The 17,512-nt window shown below is 33.7% G+C and overlaps 1 protein-coding gene across 6 annotated transcripts in view; it reads left to right on the forward strand.

The window, feature by feature from the left end:
* Nucleotides 1–17,512, forward strand: part of DMD (dystrophin) — a 2,219,276-nt gene that overhangs the window by 2,072,842 nt on the left and 128,922 nt on the right. For all 6 annotated transcript variants that reach the window (XM_051991017.1, XM_051991015.1, XM_051991012.1 and 3 more), the window contains one exon: nucleotides 3,429–3,490. In XM_051991017.1, coding sequence (XP_051846977.1) covers nucleotides 3,429–3,490 — 62 coding nt within the window. The remainder of the gene's footprint in view (nucleotides 1–3,428; nucleotides 3,491–17,512) is intronic.

Genomic DNA, 17,512 nt, shown 5'->3' on the forward strand with positions numbered 1-17,512 from the left:
AAGGGGAGAGGAGACAGGTAAGAAGTAAGGTAGAGATCACTCAAACCATCACCACAAAATAAAATGATTTACTTGATCAGAAAAATGCTTTATTTTGTGCTGAACAAACAAGAAGTCAATTCACTTATGTGCTTGCTCTAGTTATAGTCAGCCAGTTTTTGAATAAAGTATGTTATTTCTCTTCTGCCCACTTCTTTATATCTTACCTATACCTGGAACTGAAACAATGAAAACCAAAATATGGGAGGTTGTTGTTATTTTTATTTTGCATTTCTGATCAAAGGTTGGGAACAGGAGATGAATTGGATGGTCTAAGCAATTTTTTTGAATTGAATTGGGGGATTCTGGAGGATTTTTTTTTTTTTTTTTTTTTTTACCTAATGTATCCTATGTCCCAGTTGCCAGAGATAACTGAGAACTGCTCATTGTAAAGGGTAGTGTACTTCAGTTTTCATTCTTTTATCAGAAAAGAGTATTTAAATTCAACCAACTGATAGATTTAAGTGAAACAGTATTAAAGTGAAGCTCTGTTATTATATTTTTAAAACTTAGAATAACTTTTTTTTTCAATTGCTAAAGTATTTCTCTTGAAGGAATGCAGAAAAGGTTAACATCTTGAAGCACTATGATGAGCTAAGTAATAGTTCTGGAAATCGTATTTGTAGACATCACTCAAAAGGCAGTTTCTGAATATTTGTTCCTATTTTTATTATATGATTAATGCTTTGGGGGATTTGTTTTGCTGCGCTTTTTCTTAATTCAGCCATTTCATTCCTATGGTGTCAGGGAACTCTATTCCAGTCTTCTTTGACTCTTTCTAAAACTATCATAAACTATTAGCTTTTTGAAGGATTTGTTTTCTAGTTTTATCAACTCTAGCAGACATTTCCCTGCAGATCTATTAAAGATGCTACAGTGTTCCCAAATGGACTTGAAATTGCACTGAATTGCTGAATTGACATTTTACTTCACATAATGTTCTTAATAAATGCCTATCTATAAAGATACATAGGTGTACATTTTTCTTTACCTGTGCTTCTCTCCTTCACCAACCCCAGTGCTCACAATTATATGGCCTTTGGAAATGGCAGAGAAGCAGATGAAGTATAGTCTCAATGGAACCTAACCTTTCCTTGAGCTGCACTTGTCTATGGAATTGTTGATAACTTTCTGAGCTAAAAATGTTCAGGAACAGGCACCACTTTTTCGATGGAGTGAAATAGCTGCAGCCTTCTTGTGCTCTGCATATAAAGTACTAACAGAATCCACCCCTATTTTTACAGATGGTCAACCTTTCCAGTATTCATAGCAACTGGGTTACAAGGCTTTCTAAAAGCAGAGTGCTGTACTTCAGAGCCCCTCACTCTAGAAACTATCTTTTATAGTCTTTGAGATGTGATTTGGGGGGGGGCAGTAGCCCCTTACTTATACTTATTTTATACTTTCCTTATATTAAGAGAAGTGGTACTTGCCTTATGTTATTTACCAAAGAGTATCTACCCAGATGTGTAAGGTAGAAAAAACATTCATTACTGCTTACATTTCTTGTAAGTTTCTGTAGAAACTGAGCTGCTTGGTAGGGTACCAGGCCCAAATCAATTTGGTGCTCTTCTTGAGTAGTGGATAAAAGAAACCAGAAAACCACAATTTCCAATAAAAGCATCTCATCAGGGTACTTACAGAATTAGAGAATTTCAGAGCTGGAAGGGACCTTTTAGAGTATCTTATTCAGTCCTTTTATTTTACAAATAAGAAATCAAAAGCCTGAGATTGATGTAACTTGCATGAAGTTTTTAAAGCTGCTCAGATTTGATCAACTCAATATTTTTAGAAGAATTTATATGTTTATATAACCTTACTAAAGATGTGCTTTTTTATTTAAATAATTACAAAAACTCATGTTTATTTTGTGCATTTTGGTTTTTCATGATTTACATTCTCTTGAGACCGGCATTGAAAGAATTATTGTCTCCATTTTATAGATGAGGAAACTGAAGCTTGGAAATGTTGTGACTTGCCCATGATCCTACAGGTGGGAGGTTCCTGGACTCTTCCACTTAGAAATACTAGAAAGTAGGGGGATCTAGGGCTCAAAACCAGGTCTTCAAAATTTTTCTGCTATACTCTACTGCCTAAATATCTTATACTTGTATTAAACTTGAAATGACTTTGCCATACATTTTCTCATTTGCTAAAAGGCCTTGTAGGTACCATATGTAATTAGCTTGTTACTTATGTCTCCTGTGGAAGAGATTGGCTGTGGGATAATCAGCTAAGCCTGCATTCAATATTATGTTAGCCAAAAGTCCACAAAGAAGAAACGTTCTTTTAGGTAAAGGTAATTTCAAAGCTATGTAACTATCATTAGTCCTCTGTTTCTCTCTGAGTAGGCCTCATATACTCTGCTTGGACATGTCTCACATAAATGCCTAGATTTCAGGCGCTCAAAAAAAAAAAAAAAAACTGTTGGGGGTGGGATCCTGTATGGATTGTATATACAAGGATGCCTTTATGCTACATTTTCTATCATTTTTTATCATTTTCTATCATGTGCTTCTTGGAAACTAGAAATATGATTCGTTGAGGTTTTGTATAAATGGTTTTATCTGAGAAAAAATATATGTAGATAGCTGTCCCTGATTTATACATATAATAGAATTCAGAAACAATGGAGTTTTGTTCTTTTCAAAGGCAGAAAATGATAGCCCACAACCAAAGTTAGCTAGAGTTCCAGGAATGGAAGAGAGCTGTGAATTCACCATTCATTTTCAAGGATGCATGGGAAAAGTATGGTAATGGAAAACTGAGTTATAAAGACAGTTTCAGAAGAAGAGAAAGGAGGAGGTAGGATCTTAGAATTTTTCAAGGCTTTTAGCTAAAAGCAACTAAAGTCCAAGTAAAATACACAAATGGATATTTAGAGGAAAAAGAAAAGAAAAAGTAGGCTTCCAGGATTCATAATGAGAAAAGATTTAAATATTAGACCGTTAGCCATATTACTGAAAATTTTAAGCAGTAATCGATTGTCTGTTGTCCTTATAAGTTTAAAAAGTGGGTTGATACTCCAGTTAGTTGGTGAGTTCCTCTGAAGTTCAACCATTGTGTATATACAATAAACTTTTGTTTTCAGAATTAAGAGCTCACAAATTGTTTTGTTATGGGTGAAGGGGCACAAAAAGTTATAGCTACATTGTTGGAAAACAGTATCCTTTTAAATTAGCAATGCTTTTTCCTTTGGGGTTAAAATACACTTCTATTTACTTCTGCTCCTAGAGTAAACACTTTTCATCAAATTATACACATATATGAAAATTCTTTGAGGGAAAAATAACAGATGGTTCCAAATCAGAAAATATTTTTTCTTCTTTTCTTTTATCAATTGAAGTTATACTTTCTAAAATATTTCCTTCATATTTTTTGTGTTTTAGCCATGAGACCCAAACAACCTGCTGGGATCATCCCAAAATGACTGAGCTCTACCAGTCTCTAGGTAAGAAAACCTTTAGATTTCTAGGGATTAAAAAAGCAAATTAATTTTAAAGCTACCAGTTTTGACTTGGCAACCCTTATACTGACCATCTAGTAACTAAATCTGAATGAAGTAAGACATGTATGACATGTAAGACATACATGGCTTACAATTAAAAAGAATTGTTTTTCTTTCAAAATTATGTGAATAATTTATTTTTAAAATCTGCCATTCAGCAACATTAAGTCCATGTGTCCAGTACATGCTGTTTAAGGAGCTGTTCTATGTCTAGAAGGACTTGGAAACATTAACTGATTGAATTTTTTAAAAGAATCACAAAGTTGTACTTAATGAATTCTGTGCATTTGAAAACCAAACCCAAATTTTTTGCCAAATTGATAATAGCGTTTTTTAAAAGTATCACACATAAAACCACAAAACTAATTTGCACCCAGGAGAGCTAGGTTCAAATCCTGGTTCTCCAGATACGAGTTATGTCACCATGAGCAAATCAACTAACGTGTGTGAACCTCAGTTTATTCATTAAAGAACAATATATACTCATATGACCTACCTTACCAGGATTACTCTGAGGGGAATCTACTGTGTAAACCTTAAAAGTGGTATATAAATGTGAGTTGCTACTATTTTTGTCAACAAATTAAAATTTCAAAGCATCATGACACCTGACAGATTTTAAACCCTAGAAACTCTGCAGAATATTCTTTTTCTGCAATGACAAATTTCTTGGAATTTTTTAACAAGTTGTATATTATAAAGAGGTAATATAAAGTGCAACTAGGCTACACAGTGAATAAAGCACCAGCCCTGAAGTCAGGATGATGTGAGTTCAAATCTAGCCTCAGAAACATATTAGCTATGTGACTCTGGGCAAGTCACTTAACCTTGATTGCCTCTAAACAAAGAAAGGGGAAAAATACAAGAAATATATTCTTCATATAATTTATTCATGATAGGATTGGGTATTAAAATTGTACTTTTCTAAATTTTTGCTTGTCTCCTTATGGGAATATGTTTATATGGAATTATGTAGAATACATATATATTGTAGGGGTCCTCAAACTTTTAAAATAGGGGGCCATTTCACTGTCCCTCAGACTATTGGAGGGCCTGACTATAATAAAAACAAAAACTTTGTTTTGTGGGCCTTTAAATAAAGAAACTTCATAGCCCTGGGTGAAGGGGATAAACGTCCTCATCTGTCACATCTGGCCTGTGGGCCGTAGTTTGAGGACTCCTGATATATTGTGTTACCAAAGGATTCTGTGTTTTAGCACCTAAGTTGGTAGTTCTGATTCTAGACCCAAAAAGAAGCCAACTATTTCAAATACTTGAAGACAAATATTACTCCCAATAAGTTTTCTTCTCTATGCTAAACATCCTAATTCTTTCTCCTCCTCCCTATATTACTACTGATGAGAATGATGATGATGATGATGATGATGATATTAGCTGCCATTTATAGATTAGTTTAAGATTTGCAAAATAATTGGCATTCATTGTCATTTCATCCTCATAATACCCCTTTAGTAGAAGTAGTACTAATATAGTTTTATAGATGAACAAACTGAAGTTCAGTTATTTATTTCTGGTCTTATAGCTTGTTCATTTGGGAGGTAGACTCTGAACTAAGGGCGCATCTGTTTCTAAGTTCAGTGCTTTTAAAACTATACTTGTCAGCCTTTGTACAGTGTGATTTTTTTTTTAAGATTATGTTTTCTTTTCTTACCTAGGCTAGAAGTAGAGGGGCTACAGATAACCCAGGTTTTTGCTTGCTTGATTTCCAACTGGGACAGTTTTTCACTCCTTAGGCAACTGGTTTCCCTCATCTTCTCCTTTTACCATAATAATACCAATTGGCTTCACCCACTGAAACTCAGAACTTGAGCTTAAGAGATTCACCAGCTTTACCCTTCTTGATAATAGGAATTACACCTGTGAGGGCATCAAAATCAGATCACTAACCTAGGTCTTTTGATTTTAAATTCAGCATTTGTTCTATTATACCACATTGATTCTACTTTGTAGGCAGTCTCTGACACAACTTTATCCTCCTGGATCAGTGGTCCTTGAAAAGGGGAACTTATTTTTGAATATTATGACAACTATATCTCAGTATGTTTGGTTCACTTTGTAATCCTATATATTTTATACATTTTAAAATACCCTGATAAGAAATCCATCAACAGATTACTGAAAGGTTCTATCTTGTTAAAAACAAAAAGAAAAAAAAAAGGTTGACTCCTGTTCTAGATTCATAGAATGTTAAAGTTTTATGGACCTTAGAGAGCATGTAGGTTAATTTTCTCATTTTACAGAGAAGTTAAATTTACATTGTCTTAGTTAAGTGTTTATCTACTTAATGAAGTTAATGATGAAAACCAAAGAAGAAAATGAGATCACTTTCCTTTTTATAATTTCCATTGAATCCCTACTTTTATATGGTAATAATAATAATATAAAAATACCAATACCAATACTAATAGCTAGCATTTATAGAGTGATTTAAGGTTTTTGAAACTGTTGCAAATATTTCATTTGATCATCACAACAGTCTATAAGCAAGTGCTATATTATTATCTCCATTTTATAGATGAAGAAACTGAGATAGGTGAGTCTATATGTAACTTGCTTAGGGTTACACAGCTAGTAAGTATCTAATGCAATATTTGATCAAATTACTGGGTCCCAGTGCAGCATTTTTTCCACTACTCAGCCACCCTGATGCCTTGTTGAAGGTAGCTTGGGGTTCTTGCAGATTTTTCCTACAAAGGATGAGTTTTGGCAATTTTCATTAAGCTAGAAAGGTTTTGAGTTTAGGTCTATGGATGATTTGCATGCCTTTTTTAGATAACCAACATAACTGTATCTGGAGAATCCCATAACCATATTGGATAATGTTAATGGAGGTAATATTCATACTGAAAAAGATATTTAAGTAAAAATATTCTTTTAATGAAAAGTTCCAAATAACATTAGGAAAAGTTAACTAGTTGCAATTAAATATGCAGCTACATTAAAGGGAATAAATGTACTTTCTAAAGTATTATTAGATATTAAAATATTAATATAGATATAAATTAAAATAGATATAAAATATTACATATTTTTAAAAAATCATAACCTCATTGAAAAACAAATTTTCACATGCTACACAATGATAGAAACACTGGGTCATTGTCACAAAGTTCCTGAAAGTCATGGAATTATAAGTGGTTCCAAGTTAATGAAAAGATCATTAGATTGACTGAAGAAGTAAAGAATGAACTACAGTTAAGAGTGCATGATAAAATCAGAAAGATTTTGGGAAAATAGGAGGACCAATGAGGATAGAGTCTGTGCTTGTGATGAATGATATGATGAGGGATAATAATGAAAAAGCAGAACTACTTAATTCTGATTTTGCTTCTGATTTTTCCTGGATAATTTTTGGGGAGGCACTGTGGCATAGTGTACAAGGAGCTGGCTATAGGGACAAGACACTCAATTTCAAGTTAAATGATTTGCGCATTCACTTTGGGCATTTCTGATACACTCTTGAGTCATTCACTTTGGGCAAATCACTTAATTTGCTAGTGCCCCAAGCAGATTGTAAGTTGTGTTAGTTGCCTATCTACATTGATAGAAGGAATTTATTCATTGGGAGAAAACCATAGGTGTAGTGTAACAACACACTAAAATAAAAAAGAAGAATATTTGGGTTGGAAGTCAAAATAAAAATAGCTAATTGTTGGTTGAAACCCAGGATAATTGGAAGAAAATGAAGGAGCAATATAACTATACGTGTTAAGATTTCCAGACCCAAATGAAATATATTCTGAGTTATTGGAAGAATTGGTTGATATAATTGCTAAGTCACTGTCAGTGATCACTGTAATATGATGAGAATTGAAAGGGACGCTATTAAGAGTAGAAAATAAATATCTTGAATTTTTTTTAAAAAGAAAGGAGATGGAGTCTATAAACTATAGACCAATGAGTTTGATTTATATTCTTGACAAAAATCCTAGGACATATCATTAGGAATGTTAGTAAACATCTAGAAAAGGAAGCACTGATCACAAAAAGCCATCTTGAGCTCATCAAGAAAAGATCATGGCAGACTAATCTCATTTACTTTTTTTTTTAATATGATTACCAATCTGCATAGACCAGGGGAATGCTATCAGTGGCTTACCTGGATTTTAGCAAAGCTAAAGTAGCTGTCATGCTCTTCTTGTGGCTAAGGGGAAAAGATGTGGATTTGGAACTAGCCAAATGGTTGTATCAAAAGAATCTCATTTTGGAAGGTCTCTAGTGCAAGGATTCTGTTTAATATTATTAACCAAAGCATAAATGATATGTTTTCAAATTTGTAGGTTGCTAAGAACAAAAAGAGGTAGATAACATATTGGATAATAGTGTTAGGATCCCAAAATATTTCATTAGTTTAAATCATTGGTTATTAGTGTCTTTCTTCTGTTGATTATTTCCTATTTATCTTGTATTAGAGCTAGTTTGTACATAGTTGGTTGTGTTACTTCCCTCATTGGATTGTGAGCTCTTCAAGGACAGGAAAGATTTCCTTTCTTTGTATCCCTGGCACTTAGCACTGTGCCAGTTGATGTTTAATATTTGACTGGATGACTTAGTGAATCTAATAAAATAAAATTATATTGGTATAAATTTAGTCTTACACCTGGCTCACAAAGTTCAATCTCACAAATACAGGTGGAAGAAATAGGTTAGAATGTAATTTACCTGAAAAAAGGCCTGAGGATTTAAGTGGATTACAAGATCAACCAACAGTGGGATGTGGCAGCCAAACCATTTCGATCAGCTCCACCACAAAGCTGCCCATTATATTACTAAAGCACAGGTCTGACCAGTGTTAATCACTTCTTCAGTGAACCCTGGTGCTTCCCTCATTACTTGGGCACCAATTACAGACTTCTCAGTTTAGCCTTTAAAAGTTCATCACCTCACCTCTCCAACCTGCCTTTCCAGCAGTATTGCTCTCCTTCATGTTTTCTGCAATTCAGTCAAACGGGTCTTATTTCCATCCCTCTTATGTAACATGCCATCTCTTTCTGTCTTTAGTCTGTTTTTTTCTAATGCCCAAAACATACTCTTTTCTTACTTTCACCTCTTAAGAATCCCGAATACCTCAAATGCAACCATCTGCGTGAAGCCTTCCTTGATTTACCAACCTCCCCATCCCACCCCACTCCTGTTCCCTGCTCACATAATTTTGTATTTATTGTTTAGAAACAGATATTTACCAAGATGGTTTAATGAAAAACAGCTGTAAAAATATTGCCCCCCCCAAAAAAATTTTTTTGGACACATTTTTATAATTACACATAGGATCTGTGGTAAAAACAAGCTTAAACATGGAGCTCACATGTGGCCAAAGGGACACAAAGCTCCTGTCTCTTGATGACTTGAAACTCTTTTCTTCCTTTGTGGAGGCTTTGTGATGTTTCTCTTAGGATTAGCTTTCTGCTAGACTCCTTATATTCATTATTTGTATATTTTCTGTGTACTTAATATGTAAAATCCATGCTCAATGAAAGCATTTTTATCCTTGAATCCCAACAACCCAGCACACTGCTGGGCACAAAAGTACTTAACTACTTTTATGCATATATACACTCGTGTGTGTGTGTGTGTGTGTGTGTGTGTGTGTGTGTGTGTGTAGGTATGTATATGTGTATTTTTAGGTTATATGTGTATATTTGTTTTTTACATATTCTCATGAGTCATGTTGGGATTGAAAAATCAAAACAAAAGGGAAATAAAAACTGAGGGGAAAAGACAGAAGAAAAAAATGTAAAAATAGAATGTTGAGATTTAATTCAGTCCCCATAGTTTTCTCTCTCCATGTGGATGGTGTTTTCCATCCAAAGTTTATTGAAATTGCCCTGTATCATTGAATTGCTGAAAAAATCCAAGTTTATCATAGTTGAATGTTACACAATCTTGTTGTGTACAATGTTTTCCTGGTTCTGCTTATTTTACTCAGCATCAGTTCATGTAAATCTTTCCAGGCTTTTCTAAAGTCAGCCTATTCATTTTTATAGAACAATAATATTTCCATTACTTTCACATACCATAAGTTATTCAGCTATTGCCTAGTTGATGAGCATCTGTTCATTTTCCAATTCTTTGTCACCACAGAAAGAGCAGCTACAAACATTTTTGCACATGTGGATCTTTTTTCCTCTTTTATGGTTTCTTTGAGAGTACTTAATACTTAAAGATTAATGACTCTTAGACTACATTAATAACAAAATGGTAATGACTAATAATTGCAAACACCTGTGATTGTTAATACTTAGAGTTTTAAAGTTTACAAAACACTTGTCCCAACATCTCTTTTGAGCTACACAAATCTGTGAGATAAGTAATATAGATATTTTTATCTTTATTTTATATCTGAGGTAAATAAGGCTTAGGAAGGCTTAGTGGACACATAGCTAATAAGTGATGGAAATAAAATATTGTCCTAGGTTTTCCTGATCCTATTTAGTTCTTTATCCACAGTTGTATGTTGAGCCATACTGCCTCTCTCATTAGAGAACTGAGATAGTCCCAATGTGTCTTTATCTTTAATCATATTGCTTGTCTAAGGCTGTGGTCAGCCCACAGAAGGCAACCAGGACTGTGTAAGGACTCAAGATCATATCATATGAGGATCAGTTGAAGGAACTTGGAATGTTTAGCATAGACAAGTGAAAATTGAGGGGTGCTTGACAGATTTAGTCAAGAACTCATAGCATCAGCATGTGTAAGGGAATTAGGTTTATTTTGCTTGACTCTAGAGCAAAGGAGCTCTTTGAAATAGGAGTAAAGGATGACCAAAGCACCCAATCTCTCTGGGGGCTCTTAGAATTACATTCTGTGTCCACTACTCCTATCCGGACATCAGTTTTTTTCATCTGTAAAAAGAAAGAACTAGATGACCTCCAAATTTCCTTCCTCATCTAAGTCTGTGATTTTGCACTCCCTCAGGATTATTCTGTTGGGATTTCTTAACAGAGAAGTAGCATTATGTCTGATTCATGAGCTGAATTCCCAGATTGAAATACTTTTCATTTAGCATTTTTACTAGTGGAATGTAAAGAGTGCTGTTCTAATCAGTTATCTTAGTGATTTTAAAAACCAAAAGCTCTTTAAGGCTCCAAAGTACACATTATTTTGATTCAGTAAGTGTTATTTTTACTGATAGCTGTGATCTCTGGAATTTATCATGAAATATGAATGCAATATTGATTATGCAAAGTACTACTTTGTAATCGTGTCATTTTCTCATGTGTAGGTCTGTATATTCTCAAGTTTCTTATGATTGCTGTAAGCACTTTAAAAAACTACTATAATATGTGTAGTTTAAAAAGCACTTAAAATAATTCTTAAATGCCATATTTGGTATCATCAGTAGTGTTTGCTCCTTTTGTTTCATAGCCATATGGAAATAGGAATTTGAAATATTAACGAGTACCAATATGATCATGAAGATATATGAGTAATATGAATGAGAGAAAGTAAGGCAACAGCCATATATTAGTCCTTATATGTATGTGCCAGGCCCTGTTGTAAGAGTTGGGGATGGAAATAGAGAAGAGAGCTGTGTAGAGGAATAATGTTGATGGTAGAAGTGGATGTAGTGGGAGTGGGAATGGTGTCAAAATCTGACTTGCCCAAGCCAGATCTATTATGTAACTTTTTTTCCCCCTGAGGCATTTGGGGTTAAGTGACTTTCCTAAGGTCATACAGCTAGGAAGTGTTAAGTGTCTGAGGTCAGATTTGAACTCAGGTCCTCCTGACTTCAGGGCTGGTGCTCTATCCACTGCATCTCCTAGCTGCCCCTAATCTATAACCTTTAAATGAAAATGTAGCAGTTCTAACCTGCTTGTTATGATTTCCTTAGTCTTTCTTAAGCCTTCTTGCTTTATTGCCTTTTCCTGCCTGTTTTTTTCTTCACTGATTCTGCACTTTGCCTATGTCCTATGCACTAGTTAATCAGAGGGTCTAGCAACATTTTGGTTCTGCATAATAAGCTTCAAAGCCAATAATTTGAAGAGTGGGCACTTTTGTTTTAAGTTATCAGATAGACCATTCAGGTGTTATGTCACAACTTTCTACTATTTAAAATGTAACTTGTGAATTTTTTCCAGAAATTCTTCGAAAGATTAAGCAAAGGAAAAAAAAAAATCAATTGGCCTGTAAATTGATGGCACTTTGCCTATAACCTTTTGCCAGGAAAATGCTTCTGAGTATTGAAATAAAGACTCAAGAGAGGGCATGTTGTATCTTTTACATGTGCAGTAATAGGATGTATAACTCTTTAGCATTTCTAGTAAGTGAGTATATACAATTGTCCTCCCCTCCCCAAGTTCTCTCTTTCGTCCAGATGAATAGCTTCACAAACAAGCAATTACAGCTGCAACATGCACACTTTAAATTCCCTTAATTCAACTTGCCCCCATGAAAAAAATATGTGCAGAACCTCCATCCCTTGTTAATGTTTGTTCATTTTCTTCTTGTTAAAAAAAGGCTCTTACATTATACATTCTTGCTTGATTATATTTTGTGATTAGATTCTGTAATGCTCTGAGGTGACACTTTATGAATTCTTTTTGCATTAAAGGCTTATTCCTAAAACACTTATTATTTTGGAGGTTTATTTGAACTTATCTTGGGAAAAAAGCTAGTACTATATAAACTACCACAACTAATTATGAACTTTAAGAATAGAGCTTTATAGTAGCAGGGAAAAGCATAAATTTGGCTTGAAGAGTCCCCTGAGAATTCACTTTGGTACCAGTGATTGTTGGTACTTGGTACCCTGGCTTTAGGCTTATTTTTCTCTATAATAAAGCATGGTGACTTCTGGAATAATTCTGTTCTAGCTTCTGTTGATTTCTCCTTGTTCCTATTGGGATTGCCCATGGTTATCTTCTGCTGTCCATAGTTGGATGATGAAATTGCAAGAAAAGAAAAAAAGTCAAACACTATTTAATCAGGAGATATGTATATGGTATTTTTATGCCCTGTTTGGGAAGGTGGGAAGATAAGTTTAAAGAGAAGTTAAGACATGTATTGGATTACCTGCCATCAGGGGAAGGGATAGGGGGGAGGAGGGGAAAAGTTGTAACAGAAGGTTTTGCAAGGGTCATGTTGAAAAACTATCCATGCATATGTTTTGTAAATAAAAAGCTATAATTAAAAAAAAAAAAAAAAGAGAAAGGCTAAGAGGTTCTATTCAAAGTCACATAGTCATTTTGTCAGAGGATAGGAAGTGGATTTCAAGAGTTTTCCTTAACTTTTTGTCCTGCTTTTGTATTTTTAAAGAGCAAACACGCCAAAAATCACTTGTTTTTAAATTTTTTTACTTGTTTTGTAGGTCCAATTTGTGATTTCACTGGTAATGGGAAATTCTTCTTCCAATTCAGATTAGCAATTATTATGCAATTAAAATAATTGTTGCCTGGGGCACTAATTTGCCCAAAGTCCCATAGCCAGGTTATGTCAGAGGCAAAAATTGAACTTTTATTATACTATACTACACTGATGTGTGTGTATGTATGAACATGCATGCACACATGTATTTATGCTTGTTTGTATAATCAATGTATTTTTCCCCCCAATAATCATGATGCCATTTTCCAATATCCTACCTCCTTTACAGAAGATAAACACAACTAATCAGTAATGTCTCCTAGTATATGAGACATTCTACACCCATAATTTCCCATTTTCCTACTGAAGAGAAAAAAATTGTGTTTCATCATTTAATACTCTGTGCTCAAAATTGAACATTGTATTGCATTTAAATTTGATTGCCCTTAGAAACACTTTTAGTGAACTGATCTGTAATGGATCTTCCTCAATTTGGAAAAGTACACATAAATTTAATTTTTCTGTTTTTTTTTTTTTTTATAAAAAGATATTTCAGTGAATTAAAAAAAAAGTTTTATGTTCATTTTCAAACAAGTAAAGATTTCTTAATCTCTTCTCCCCAAAGGTACACAAACTAATTTCCAAAAAAGAATGTCTTTAAGATCTGTACAAGCTTACAATTTAAAGAGCTGCCAAATTACAGTTTGCCTGATTTAAATAAGGGGAACATTAAGGTTATACCTGCAGCTGTGAGCAAAATGCTGGATATGTATAATTTTAAGTAGCTAGGTCTGCAAAAGGAGATTTTTCCAGATGGAGAAAGGGCATCTAAAAATTTGAATCTACTCTTATCCAGACATTTACAATATTTTTCATTTTAAGCACACAAATCTGTGTCCAAATTTTCAAGGAAAAGTAATCTCTCTGGCAAGAGAATTCAAACAGAACTCTCATTTGAAATTAGTTTAACAAAACCTTCCTTAACATATATAGTTGTACAACCATGACCCTAAAGAACTGAAATAATGAATAGATATTTATTAGCTTAGGTGTATGAATTATTGAAATGTAAACTTTTCAGTGTTTTACCACTTTAAAAATTTATGGCAGTACAACAAAAAGGATCTTCCATATCCTGGGTAAATTGGAACTAATGCAATTAACATGATAGCAAAGCTATGAGAATATATAGCTTGAATTTTTTTAACTTTAGTTATTAAATATTAAGTTTGTTGGAAAGCAGATACCTTTATACTTATTTTTATGTTTCCAGACTGTCCCTTATCAGAGCAATTTTGATAGGGTGAAGAAATTTTTTGAGCATAAATATTAGTATAGGGTCTAAGCCTCATATTACCTTGAGGGAAAAATCAACAAAGTAACCAGAACACCTAAAAATGTATTTATTTGTTGAATATTATGCTGTACAAAGAGCTTAAGTTAAATAAAATATGACTGAACTATGAATTTTCTATTTATTATTTCCCCGCCACTCCTAAAATTACATAAAACATAGTAGTATGGAAGTAAACATTGTGACTTTATCAGGCAACCTGGTAAAAGTTACAGAAGAAATGAGTGGAAACAATTTTTTACTCTTCTTGTGCCCATCTCCAGCTCAAAGTTTGGTTGGCAAAATAAACTTGAAACTTAAAAATAAGAAAATAAATATATTCTCAAATATATAATTGAGACTAGGATGTCAATTAAAGAGCATATTTTCTTTAAAGCTAATATACTTAACTTGTTAGATAAGAAAATTTGATATGTACAAAGTCATTATATCTAATAAGTTATTGAGGCAGGAATTTAACCAAGGACTTCCAGGTTCAAAATTCATCTCTCTGTCCACTAAACCTGGTCTTAAAAAACAAAACCACCCTCTCTTCATTCCACCTCCCAGCTCCCCAAAAATCTATATGACTTTGGCTCTTGGCTAGCCTATCTTTTCCCCCTCATTATGAATTTTTTCAATGGCATCCTCTAATCATAATCCTCTTCAAATTTCATTGTTCTGTATTGAAACCTGTTCATATGCACCATGCATGCAATGAAATATAAAACAGAATCAATCAAATACTTAATAAGATTTATTATTGTACCAAGCATTAAACAAATTAATGCACAAGGAATAAATAACATGTTACAAAAGCAGCAAATAGAGGAACAACTTTGAGAGGGATGGAGACAGGCAACACTTCATGAATGAGAGGATATTTGAACTAGGTTTTGAAGGAGCATTGGTTCTAAAAAGGCAAAAAAAGGAATTTGAGAGAAATTAGACATGGGAATGAGTGGGCAAAGATATAGAATTAGGAGAGAAAAATAAAGCAGACTCATTTGGGTGGAGTGTAGTCTAGGAACAAGTGGGACAGATATGGTTTCCAATCTTTAAGTGATGGATAAAATGGTAGTGCCGCTTACAGAAATGCCTTAATTGGTGAAACTGTTGTCTTAGAAGAGAAGATATTGAGTTTATGGTTTCAGCCTGTTAAATTTCTTTTGATTATTGTCAAGCAAATGGAAATGATTTGAAGGCATTTGGAAGTGGGAGAACTAATGAAGTTGAGACTTATTAGTAAAGAAGTGATGGCTTAAACGGATAATTTATAAACTCACAGAAAATTACAGAGGGAAAAAAAAAGCAGAGGAATAAAAAATATATTTTGGCACTTCATCAAAAACAATTACTCCTTCATTCTAACCTGATTGGAAGCTTATTTTGAAAAATCAATTTTAGTGGTCATACATTAAGAGTCTGCAATTTTTACATGATAGAAACTCTGAGATGGTAGGTAGAAAGTTCTTTTAAATCACCGACTAAATGATCCCTTTTGATTGAAAAGCCACAAAAGGTTTTTACAAATGTTAAATGGTTCTCTTATCACCTAGAACTTTAAATTGAAAGAAAGTTAGATGTGTTTAACCTGGCACTTTGAAGGGAAGAAGCCTTGGTCTCCCATTTCATTCTGTTGACCTGCTGCTATGTAAAAAGAACATTTTCTTCTAGTGCTTCTTATTTTGACAAAATGGCATCATTTACTCACTTCCCATGAATGGCAAACAACTGTGCGTTGGAGTATTTCAGGAATAGTTGAATGTTAAGCTAAGAAAAAAAGTCTGGGAACAAAGCTTATTTGGAAAGGAAAATTAACCCTTGCTTCACACATTGCTGAGTTTACAACAACAAATTTCTATTTAACTTGTATTATGTTTCAAGCACAGGGCTATGGGCTGGAGATAGAGGCAAAAGCCACAGTCCCTATCCTAAAGAAGCTTACATTCTAAAAAGGAGACAGCATGTTAAATCAATTTATACAAGGTAAATAATAGGCTTAAAATGTACACGAGGTGGATAGCGGGTATTTCCAATGTTAATGTACAACAATATAGTACAAATGTAATGTACAATAGTATAATTGTACTTTACTATAGATTACCCAAAATGCATTCTGTTGTCCTATTGGGAATTTTGAGGCTAAGTAGATTTAATTCAGTTGAATTAAAATTGGGCAGCTAAAGTGGATAGAGTACTGGATGTAGGAGTCAAGAGGATCTGAGTTCAGATCTAACCTCAGATATGTATTGGCTGCATGATTCTGGGCAAATAACTCTCAGTTTCCCTCTTGTAAAATGGGATAATAATAAAACACTTACCCCCTTGTATTGTTATGAGGATCCAATGAGATTATAATTATAAAGTGCTTAGCAGTGCCCAGCCCTTAAAAAGCACTATATAAATATTAGTCACCTTTAACATTATTGTTGATCAACATGAATTTCTTTAGTACTTATTACAGTCAAGGATCTATATGGACTGATCCCTTTCTTAAAGTCTTTGTACTTACTTTGCTTTTCAAGCAAAGTTTACAAGTTTATTTACATCTAACATTTATTCATTTAATGCTTATTAAACTTGAAAAGTATGTATGTCAAGATTGATCTATCAAGAAGTAGATATGACCCATCCTTATTGCCAATAATTGTTCCTTACAAAGCCTTTCAGAAAAGGTATTAATTTAAAATCATGCAAAGAAATAACAGTACTTTATTAGCACCTCAAGAACCTCACATGTTTTTGATATGATAAATAAGAATGATTTCTTAACAATCATCACGGTTCCACCATGAGATTTTTGTGTGTTTCATAAGCTCTCCCAAGACATTACTCCTCATCATAGATAGGTAGCTCAGTCTGTTTCAGAGATCACTATTATAAAATAAAAACTCTCAGTCATTTACTACTCTTGTAACAGCCACTACAGCTGCTAAATTATTGGTCTTTTCCGGAAAGTCTGTATTGGGCAATTAGCTAACATCTTCAGCAGGACTCCTGTCCAGAAAATTGGTATGCCTGACTGAGAGTAAGGCATTCCTTTTTGTCAGAAATTTCATCTTTTGAAGATGTCAGGCAGGATATGGTGTGGGTGGTTTGTGTGTAGTTTTTCTGCATGGCTCTGTGTTTCACCTGGAAATCAGAGTATTACTTTTGTCATATCCTCAGATTAAAAAAAAACAACAACATAATTTGGACACAATTTTGCTCATCTTAATCAAACATTCATATTTAATAACTCAATGATCATGTTTCTTCTTAACCCCCAAATCACTGAAATCAAAACCTTAATCTCTTTTCCTTAT

The sequence above is a fragment of the Antechinus flavipes genome, chromosome 3, assembly GCF_016432865.1.
Source record: "Antechinus flavipes isolate AdamAnt ecotype Samford, QLD, Australia chromosome 3, AdamAnt_v2, whole genome shotgun sequence".
Classification (NCBI taxonomy): Eukaryota; Metazoa; Chordata; class Mammalia; order Dasyuromorphia; family Dasyuridae; genus Antechinus; species Antechinus flavipes.